The sequence below is a fragment of the Tachysurus fulvidraco genome, chromosome 2, assembly GCF_022655615.1.
Source record: "Tachysurus fulvidraco isolate hzauxx_2018 chromosome 2, HZAU_PFXX_2.0, whole genome shotgun sequence".
Lineage (NCBI taxonomy): Eukaryota > Metazoa > Chordata > Actinopteri > Siluriformes > Bagridae > Tachysurus > Tachysurus fulvidraco.
The window spans coordinates 38,991,396-39,002,638 of record NC_062519.1 but is presented as its reverse complement, the minus strand read 5'-3'; the positions used below and the strand labels follow the sequence as shown (position 1 = coordinate 39,002,638).

The following is an 11,243-nucleotide window of genomic DNA, read 5'->3' as shown; positions in this document are numbered from 1 at the left end:
TAACTTAAATAAAAGGTGTATAAAATTACATTTCCTGAAGATAAATCATAAATACATAAATATATTAATACATAAAGTGCATATAATTTTGCTTAAGTACTGTCAAGAAAGCTCTTGTCCTATTTATGCAGAAATATTTATAATGAATATTAAATAAATAGTAATGAATTATTAGCTAATTGCTCAGTACGTTTTGTGCTTTTCCAGTCCCTTCTTTAAATGTTTCACCTGCTTCTGTTCCCAAAAGGTCAGAACGCTACATTATGCCAAGCTGGAACTTCTCAGATTGTGAAATGTCTGAATCAGCATTATGCATTCAACAAGAGTAAACAGCTCAACAGGTATAAATATGTAGAAGCCAATCTCACAGATCAATCTCTATCTGCATATATTCTCTGTACGAAAAGTTTCCTCTTAAAGAAAAGATCATGAATTGGTACGTTTCTAATTTTCTTCTTTAGTATCTTAGAGATTATTCCAGAGTTAAAACCTTATTTAGGGACGAGTCATGATGACAGGGCAGTTTTTTAGTATTGCAAGAAAGATTCAATGCTACACAATGCAGAAGTTTTCATGTTCTTATTCACAGGTTCTCTGGAGCTGTTTTCCTCTTCGGGTTAATGATCTGTCTAGCGACGGGACATGAGGTGGACAGGATAGTAGAACACATTACAGGTATGATTTTTAGTTCAGTATTTAAGAGTTTGAGGAATATGTAAAAATCTGGAAATGTTTTTAACAGATTAAGAAATTCCCATGATAACAATATAATAAATAACACAATGCTGTTAACTTTTTAAATCTGACTCCACTTAAGTCTTACTGTCTGTTTCTCATGTGTCATGATTAAGCTCACACGATTACAGCATCATTCTTGCATGTTGCATATATTTAAACCCTTGTATGATATCTCCTTTGCTAAGTACACGCTCCATTACTTTGAGTCCTACACCCGTGTTCTGATCACCTCGTATTTAGATGTTAACCTGTTTCCTGATTCTGTCTTAGCCTAGCCTTTTCTAGCCTTTTAAAACAACAGGGTCAAAAAAAAAGTATGGTCTCAACAAAGCAAAAGCTTGCTTTGTTGAGACCATAATTTTTTTTGACCTGTTGTTTTTCCCCTTTGCCAATTTTGCATCTGTTTGTTTGGATTTAATGAAGTTAAGCTCTTCTGCACTTACATTCTCATATATTATTTTTAAATTATTCTCTCTAGTATCATTCCCAAAGATTCCCAAAGTACCAACATGCCTGGTTAAACATGAAAACGCAGGAGTGTGTGTCGTTCTCTTGCTTTAAGTTAACAACAGACATCTCATCAGTTAGCACGTATCACTAATGGTAATGTGAAGCACCAGTGCAAATCAAAAGCACTTCATTGTGTGACAATCATGTTAGTTACTTATAGGGAATTGTGTGCTGCAGTAACAGTATTTATTCTCACTTGGTATGATTTCCAGCAAAGAATAACCACATGTCTACACAACTCTAACATTAGCGTGATAGAAGACGAAGCCTTTATTTCTAACAAATGCGTTACAGATTTTTATGAAGTTGGGGTCAGAGATCAGGGTCAGACATGATACCATGTCCCTGGAGTAGAGAAGGTTAAAAAAGGCAACCTGGTCATAACATAAAAACATAACCGTCTGTTCATTAACCCAAAGCCTTAACTATTTCATGATCTGCATGATTTACATTCTTATAATACTTCTTATAGGACCAATTAATCTTCAATTCTTCATTTTCACACTAGTCTTAATATTTTTTGCTTGCATATTTGGGACAACTAATATGTGAACATTTCCAGTGATTATCTCTCTTACAGATGCACTCACAACTTATCTTTTTAATACCAGGACGGAGCAGGCGTATGGTGGGAGGTCTCCTCACCCCTGGCCATGTTCCCTGGCAGGCTTTGGTGTACCTCAGTGACAGTAAACTGGACGGAGGTATTGGTGGAGGAGCTCTGATTGCCCCACAGTGGATTCTGACCGCTGGCAGGAATCTATTTGTGAGGAAGACACAAAAAAATACTAGAGGAAAAGAGCCCTTGATTCCAAAAGTCTATCTGGGTATCATCCAGCGTTCCAAAGCTGATGCCGCTACTGAGGTGGCAGTGGAGAAGGTGAAAGCTTCTCTCTTTAAACAAGTCTATTGTAGATGTTTGTTGATTGAGCAAATGAGGACTGAACTACTGAATCAGCTTTTTTCCTAGAATCCAAATTCCTTTATCCAAATTTCTGAGTTTTCAAGTAAGATAAATTAGTTTTTGCCAGTTTTGAACCAAACATTTAGCATCTACCGGGTAGGAAAAAGGAATGGACTTGACTAAATAATATTTTTTATTATCTCAGTGCAGTCTCTGAATTGTGATCTGATTATTATCATTTCATGCCCAGAACAAGCCACTGATTTTATCTTTAAATATCTATGTGCTGTCCGTCCATCCATCCATCCATCCATCCATCCATCTATCCATCCATAAATCCATCTATCTGTCCACCCATCCATCCATCCATCCATCCATCCATCCATCCATCCATCCATCCATCCATTTCTTTAACCCTTTTCTATTTAATCAGTGCCTCAATATTTTACTTGATCAATATTCTTTATTGGGGGCACTGATTCCATACTCATGAGTCTTCTGAACATGTCACATTATATGAAGGCTTGAGACTTTAATTGCCATGTTTGAAACTATGTAATAATAATAATAATAATAATAATAATAATAATAATAATAATAATAATAATAATAATAATAATAATAATAATAATAATAATATGTTTGTGGGGTGCTTTAAATAATATATATCACTAGCAACCCTGTGATCAGAGACACATGGACTGCTTGTACAGTTCGGTGTTGGACCACCAGAGGGCATGACCTGGCTAGGTTTTTTTCTATAACCCTCTAGTGTTTTGTGCCATGTGCTTTTGTTTCCATTTGTGCTTTTTACACCTATATTCCCATGATTGCCTCCCCTGAATATACCCGTTTGTTTGTACCCGTTCGTTGTTTTTTTTCCTGTTTCCTGCATCCTGTTCGTGCTCCTGGTTTTGTACTTCTTGTTTCCGTGTCCCTGAGATCCACGATGTCTTTAATTCCTATATTTCTGTTTTCCGTTTTATTGTTAGTGTTTTCTTTGCTTTGTTAGCCTGTTGTGTTTGTTAATAACTCCCCCTGTTGCTTTATCATGCATTTGGGTCTGTTCTCTGTTCATGCATTTGGGCACGGTGGCTTAGTGGTTAGCACGTTCGCCTCACACCTCCAGGCTTGGGGGTTCAATTCCCTCAATGCCTCCACCTTGTGTGTGTGGAGTTTGCATGTTCTCCCCGTGCCTTGGGGGTTTCCTCCGGGTACTCCGGTTTCCTCCCCTGGTCCAAAGACATGCATGGTAGGTTGATTGGCATCTCTGGAAAATTGTACCTAGTGTGTGAGTGTGTGATTGAATGAGTGTGTGTGTGTGCCCTGCGATGGGTTGGCACTCCGTCCAGGGTGTATCCTGCCTTGATGCCCGGTGACGCCTGAGATAGGCACAGGCTCCCCGTGACCCGAGGTAGATCGGATAAGCGGTAGAAAATGAATGAATGAATGAATATTCTTTATTTTTACCCAAACGTATTGCCTCGATATTTTTTTGTTAAAGCCACAATTTTTTATTTAAATTTCCACAGGATTGTAACTACTGCTGTATCTACCCTATCCTTCCTACTTTATTGCCTCATATTGTTCATATGTTTTTACTTTCATTATCAAATTGTTGCTTCTGTTTCCTAAATTTGCCTTCATTCTTATTTTAAACTTCTTTTCCTTCACTCCAGGTGTTTTTACATCCAGCTTTCCAGAATGCCTCAGATGTAGATAACGACCTGGCGCTGATCAAGCTGAAAGAGCCAGTGAGCTTCAGCGATACACTTTTCCCCATCCCTCTACCTGAGAAAAACGACAGTCTGGAAGAGAGTGAGGGACAGAGAGGCATCATTGCTGGATGGGGTTGGGGACCGCTTTTAACGTTCTCTGAAAGCCTCAAGTTCCTCGCCCTTCCAATTCTCAATAGTAACCACAATAAGATTTGGACGACCCGCACTGAATTCCAGGAGAACGTTTGTTATGGAGACGCAGGTGGAGCTCTGGCACTCCTTAACCCTGATACCAAAAAAGTATATGCTGCAGGAATCCTTTCCTACGATGAGCCGTGTACTATACACACGGAAGCTATCTTTATGAAGGTCTCAGCGTATCTGCCATGGATCCACAGTGTGATGAGGGGTGACTCGGACAGGTTCTTATCTCTCCGTGCTTCCATCATGAATAATCTGCTTTCAAAGTAAATATAGACTCTGTACAGTTCTGTGTAAAATGTATTATTTGTTCATCAATAAAGAAATATAATAGATAAAGAGTTGTTAAGTTGTTCTTTTCTTATAAAAAATATTTTACTTCAGTCAGCGTATTCTTTCCTGCTACTAGGAGTATCAAGTTATCAGGAACAGGCCTACATATTAATACAAAATGAATACCTTAATTCATCATAGTTTGTAATGGGTCATGGTTAATCTGAATGAGTTACTGTCTGATTCATGGCCAGTCATCAGTTCAATACATTTTGATGTCCTTTTTCACAAGCATTTCTATGTCCTTCAAACCAAATGCTTATGAATTACTTTGAGTGGATTCAGTAGATTCAGAATCAGAACCATATTCTGCATTGTAAAACCTTCAAAATACTTTTATTAACCCGTTTTCTAAGAAAAAACTGGGCTTCCAATCCAGTATCAAGAGGGTTGGCTGGAAACATCTGCTTTTCACAGTTAAATTGGACCAGTATTATTATTATGGATGTCAAGCACCAGTGTAAAATGCAAGCCTGTTTTTTTATTAACCCCTTTGACCAGTACACTGGCATTAGTACATGTCCGTTCCACCAGCCATGGAAATCGACTTATCGGACATTTTCAATCGGTATAAACAAATGAATTATTTTATGCCTGCAATTCTAATATAAAATGTGTCAGCACTCCATCACAACCAATCTGTTCACACCAGCCTCATGCCTCATGCACAGTACCAGACCGAGTTAATTATGTCATACCGTAGAATATTGGTTATAGAATATTTTCAGACAATGGTCCTGTCCCACAGTACCTGATCATTTGCAATCCTTTGGTTTTTCATTATTTGTCACGCCTACTTCGATAAAAAGGTGCAGGCTATTTGGTAGTACCTCAAGTACAAAAGGCTACAGCAGGGGGCAGGGCTTTTTCTTACAGAGCCCCCACGTTATGGAATAGCCTTCCAATTAATGTTCAGGACCCTGACACTGTCTCATTGTTGTCAGTTTTCAGTCCAGACTGAAAACATTTGTTTAGTTTAGCTTTTTACGAATAGCTTTTCTTAGGTAAAGACCAGATCTGTTGGGTTTTGGTCATTAGAGTGTTTCGTGAACTGGGATGTCTGGATGCTGTCTGCAAGTCGCTCAGGTTCGCAGACTGTGTAGTGGTGAGACGCTTTATGTCCCATGAAGACCTCATGTCTGTGTCACCTTCTCTCCCAATATCCTTATATATCTTTCCCAATATCCTCAATATCCAATATCAACAAGACTCGTTTATTTACACATCGTTATTTGTATGGGAGTGTTTTAATAACTGTGTATATATCGTGTGTACATAGAGCAGGTGTGACTAAGGATTTAGGATTAAGTCTTCCCCGAGAACATGAGTCAGGGTTACAGCTGAGCACACATTAGTGTCTCATCCTCCATCCACAGTTCCTGCTACACCGCTATGGTTTTCCCATCTCACACTGATACAGCATTCATTGTCGACATACCGTGTGTACCCTAAAACAGCTCACTGAGCGATAAAAACATTTTTAATGTGTGAAGACAGATTAGAAAAGCAGTTCCAGTTCTGTCAGAGTCAATATTGTGTTTCTAATTAAAATAAAGTATTAAATAAAAATACACCACAATTCCATTTTTCTTCCTATTTTAGATCTTAGAGCTTCTTTTCTTTAGTTAATTTTTTCCTCCTACAGTAAGTATATGCTACTAAAAGAACCCGTGAAATAAAATTCAGCTTTAATCTGGAGAAAATTATGGAATTGTTCTCACTCATTGTTTGGGTAATAGTTTTTTTATTGGAGTTTTTCGATTGCATCCACACATTGTCTTTTTTTAATTACTTAAAAGTTCTTCTATTGGGAACGGCTTTATATAACAGAATTATAGGGTCCTTAACGTTCATGGGAATGACAAGTCTATGATTTTTGTTGCATAAAGAACGGCTTTTTGCAGAAGATTTGGACGACCCGCACTGAATTCCAGGAGAACGTTTGTTATGGAGACGTAGGTGGAGCTCTGGCACTCCTTAACCCTGATACCAAAAAAGTATATGCTGCAGGAATCCTTTCCTACGATGAGCCGTGTACTATACACACGGAAGCTATCTTTATGAAGGTCTCAGCGTATCTGCCATGGATCCACAGTGTGATGAGGGGTGAAGTTGTTAAGTTGTTCTTTTCTTATAAAAAATATTTTACTTCAGTCAGCGTATTCTTTCCTGCTACTAGGAGTATCAAGTTATCAGGACCAGGCCTACATATTAATACAAAATGAATACCTTAATTCCCCTCCTTGAACCGCCACCTTATTGTGGTGGAGGGGTTTGCGTGCCTGAATGATCCTAGGAGCTATGTTGTCTGGGGCTTTCTGCCCCTGGTAGGGTCTCCCAAGGCAAACAGGTCCTAGGTGACAGGCCAGACAAAGAGCGGTTCAAAAACCCTTTATGAAGAAAATTATAACAAGGTCCGTGACTTCGCCCGGTATGGCGCAACCGGGGCCCCACCCTGGAGCCAGGCCCGGGGTTGGGGCTCGCATGCGAGCGCCTGGTGGCCAGGTCTTACCCCACGGGGCTCGGCCGGGCTCAGCCCGAAGGAGCGACGTGGGGCCGATCTCCTGTGGGCCCACCACCTGCAGGAGAAACCGTAAGGGGCTGGTGCAATGTGGATTGGGTGGCAGTCGAAGGCGGGAGCCTCGGCGACCCAATCTCCGGACACGGAATCTGACTCTAGGGACATGGAATGTCACCTCGCTGGGGGGGAAGGAGCCTGAGCTGGTGCGGGAGGTTGAGAGATACCGACTAGAGATAGTTGGGCTCGCCTCCACGCACAGCTTGGGCTCTGGAACCCAACTCCTCGAGAGAGGCTGGACTCTCTACTACTCTGGAGTTGCCCGCGGTGAGAGGCGGCGGGCTGGTGTGGGCTTGCTCATAGCCCCCCAGCTCAGCAGCCATGTGTTGGAGTTCACCCCGGTGAACGAGAGGGTCGTTTCCCTGCGCCTTCGGGTCGGGGAGAGGTCTCTCACTGTTATTTGTGCTTATGGGCCAAATGGCAGTGTAGAGTACCCGACCTTCTTGGCGTCTCTGGGAGGGGTGCTAGAAAGTGCCCCGACTGGGGACTCCGTCGTTCTACTGGGGGACTTCAACGCTCACGTGGGCAGCGACAGTGACACCTGGAGGGGCGTGATTGGGAGGAACGGCCCCCCCGAACTGAACCCGAGTGGTGTTCTGTTATTGGACTTCTGTGCTAGTCACAGTTTGTCCATAACAAACACCATGTTCAAGCATAAGGGTGTCCATCAGTACACATGGCACCAGGACACCCTAGGTCGGAAGTCGATGATCGACTTTGTGGTTGTTTCATCTGACCTCCGGCCGTATGTCTTGGACACTCGGGTAAAGAGAGGGGTGGAGCTGTCAACTGATCACCACCTGGTGGTGAGTTGGGTCCGATGGCAGGGGAGGAAGTTGGACAGACTTGGCAGACCCAAACGTACTGTGAGGGTCCGTTGGGAACGTTTGGCAGAGTCTCCTGTCAGAGAGATCTTCAACTCTCACCTCCGGCAGAGCTTCAACCAGATCCCGAGGGAGGTTGGAGACATGAGTCCGAGTGGACCATGTTCTCCACCTCCATTGTTGATGCAGCTGCACGGAGCTGTGGCCGTAAGGTCTCCGGTGCCTGTCGTGGCGGCAATCCTCGAACCCGGTGGTGGACCCCGGAAGTAAGGGATGCCGTCAAGCTGAAGAAGGAGTCCTATCGAGCCTGGTTGGCTCGGGGGACTCCGGAGGCAGCTGATAGTTACCAGAGGGCCAAGCGAGCTTCAGCCCGGGTGGTTGCAGAGGCAAAAACTCGGGTCTGGGAGGAGTTCGGTGAGGCCATGGAGAAGGACTATCGGTTGGCCTCGAAGAAATTCTGGCAAACCGTCCGGCGTCTCAGGAGGGGGAAGCAGTGCCCTGCTCACACTGTTTACAGTGGGAGTGGGAATCTGCTGACTTCGACTGGTGACATCCTGAGACGGTGGAAGGAGTACTTCGAGGATCTCCTCAACCCCACCAACATGTCTTCCATTGAGGAAGCAGAGGCGGAGGGCTCGGTAGTGGACTCGTCGATCCCCCAAGCTGAGGTCACTGAGGTAGTTGAGAAGCTCCTCAGTGGCAAGGCACCGGGGTGGATGAGATCCGCCCTGAGTACCTTAAGTCTCTGGATGTTGTGGGGCTGTCTTGGCTGACACGCCTCTGCAACATCGCGTGGCGGTTGGGGACAGTGCCTCTGGACTGGCAGACTGGGGTGGTGGTCCCTCTGTTTAAGAAGGGGGACCGGAGGGTGTGTTCCAACTATAGGGGATCACACTCCTCAGCCTCCCCGGAAAAGTCTATGCCAGGGTACTGGAGAGGAGAATTCGGCCGATAGTCGAACCTTGGATTCAGGAGGAACAATGCGGGTTTCGTCCTGGTCGTGGAACACTGGACCATCTCCATACCCTCACCAGGTTGTTGGAGGGTTCATGGGAGTTTGCCCAACCAGTCCACATGTGTTTTGTGGATCTGGAGAAGGCATTTGACTGTGTCCCTTGTGATGGCCTGTGGGGGGTGCTCTGGGAGTATGGGGTCCGGGGCCCTCTGTTAAGGGCTGTCCGGTCCCTATATGACCGTAGCAGGAGTTTGGTTCGCATTGCCGGGTGTAAGTCTGACTTGTTCCCGGTGCATGTTGGACTCCGGCAGGGCTGCCCTTTGTCACCGGTCCTGTTCATTATTTATATGGACAGGATTTCTAGGCGCAGTCGGGGGCCGGAGGGAGTCAGGTTTGGGGACCACAGGATTTCGTCTCTGCTTTTTGCAGATGATGTTGTCCTGTTGGCTTCTTCAAATCAGGACCTTCAGCATGCACTGGGACGGTTTGCAGCTGAGTGTGAAGCGGCGGGGATGAGAATCAGCACCTCCAAGTCCGAGGCCATGGTTCTCAGCCGGAAAAGGGTGGCTTGCCCTCTTCAGGTTGGTGGAGAGTTCCTGCCCCAAGTGGAGGAGTTTAAGTATCTTGGGGTCTTGTTCACGAGTGAGGGAAGGATGGAGCGGGAGATCGACAGGCGGATTGGTGTATCTTCCGCAGTGATGCGGTCGATATACCGATCTGTTGTGGTGAAGAAAGAGCTGAGCCGCAAGGCGAAGCTCTCTATTTACCAGTCGATCTACGTTCCTACCCTCACCTATGGCCATGAGCTTTGGGTCATGACCGAAAGGACAAGATCCCGGATACAGGCGGCCGAAATGAGTTTCCTCCGCAGAGTGGCTGGGCGCACCCTTAGAGATAGGGTGAGGAGCTCAGTCACTCGGGAGGAGCTCAGAGTAGAGCCGCTGCTCTTCCACATTGAGAGGGGTCAGCTGAGGTGGCTCGGGCATCTGTTTCGGATGCCTCCTGGACGCCTCCCTGGGGAGATGTTCCGGGCATGTCCAACCGGGAGGAGGCCCCGGGGAAGACATAGGACACGCTGGAGGGACTATGTCTCTCGGCTGGCCTGGGAACGCCTCGGTATTCCCCCGGAAGAGCTGGAGGAAGTGTCTGGGGAGAGGGAAGTCTGGGCATCCCTGCTTAGACTGCTGCCCCCGCGACCCGGCCCCGGATAAGCGGTAGAAAATGAATGGATGGATGGATGGATGAATACCTTAATTCATCATAGTTTGTAATGGGTCATGGTTAATCTGAATGAGTTACTGTCTGATTCATGGCCAGTCATCAGTTCAATACATTTTGATGTCCTTTTTCACAAGCATTTCTATGTCCTTCAAACCAAATGCTTATGAATTACTTTGAGTGGATTCAGTAGATTCAGAATCAGAACCATATTCTGCATTGTAAAACTTTCAAAATACTTTTATTAACCCGTTTTCTAAGAAAAAACTGGGCTTCCAATCCAGTATCAAGAGGGTTGGCTGGAAACATCTGCTTTTCACAGTTAAATTGGACCAGTATTATTATTATGGATGTCAAGCACCAGTGTAAAATGCAAGCCTGTTTTTTTATTAACCCCTTTGACCAGTACACTGGCATTAGTACATGTCCGTTCCACCAGCCATGGAAATCGACTTATCGGACATTTTCAATCGGTATAAACAAATGAATTATTTTATGCCTGCAATTCTAATATAAAATGTGTCAGCACTCCATCACAACCAATCTGTTCACACCAGCCTCATGCCTCATGCACAGTACCAGACCGAGTTAATTATGTCATACCGTAGAATATTGGTTATAGAATATTTTCAGACAATGGTCTTGTGCCACAGTACCTGATCATATGCAATCCTTTGGTTTTTCATTATTTGTCACGCCTACTTCGATAAAAAGGTGCAGGCTATTTGGTAGTACCTCAAGTACAAAAGGCTACAGCAGGGGGCAGGGCTTTTTCTTACAGAGCCCCCACGGTTATGGAATAGCCTTCCAATTAATGTTCAGGACCCTGACACTGTCTCATTGTTGTCAGTTTTCAGTCCAGACTGAAAACATTTGTTTAGTGTAGCTTTTTATGAATAGCTTTTCTTAGGTAAAGACCAGATCTGTTGGGTTTTGGTCATTAGAGTGTTTCGTGAACTGGGATGTCTGGATGCTGTCTGCAAGTCGCTCAGGTTCGCAGACTGTGTAGTGGTGAGACGCTTTATGTCCCATGAAGACCTCATGTCTGTGTCACCTTCTCTCCCAATATCCTTATATATCTTTCCCAATATCCTCAATATCCAATATCAACAAGACTCGTTTATTTACACATCGTTATTTGTATGGGAGTGTTTTAATAACTGTGTATATATCGTGTGTACATAGAGCAGGTGTGACTAAGGATTTAGGATTAAGTCTTCCTCGAGAACATGAGTCAGGGTTACAGCTGAGCACACATTAGTGT

At 44.2% G+C, this 11,243-nt stretch overlaps 1 protein-coding gene across 1 annotated transcript; it reads left to right on the top strand.

The window, feature by feature from the left end:
- Nucleotides 1–359: 359 nt before the first annotated feature.
- On the top strand, nt 360–4,410 carry LOC113646669 (haptoglobin). Its single transcript, XM_027153071.2, has 4 exons — nt 360–436; nt 590–675; nt 1,860–2,128; nt 3,832–4,410. Exons 1-4 carry the CDS (start codon nt 429–431, stop codon nt 4,339–4,341), a joined length of 873 nt encoding a protein of 290 aa, XP_027008872.1. The 5' UTR covers nt 360–428; the 3' UTR covers nt 4,342–4,410.
- Nucleotides 4,411–11,243: the final 6,833 nt, after the last annotated feature.

Bases quoted from the DNA above. Each gene is read 5' to 3' on its own strand.
- LOC113646669 (XM_027153071.2), top strand. The intron at 676-1,859 runs GTATGATTTTTA...TTTTAATACCAG, and splicing joins GATAGTAGAACACATTACAG to GACGGAGCAGGCGTATGGTG. The intron at 2,129-3,831 runs GTGAAAGCTTCT...CCTTCACTCCAG, and splicing joins CTGAGGTGGCAGTGGAGAAG to GTGTTTTTACATCCAGCTTT.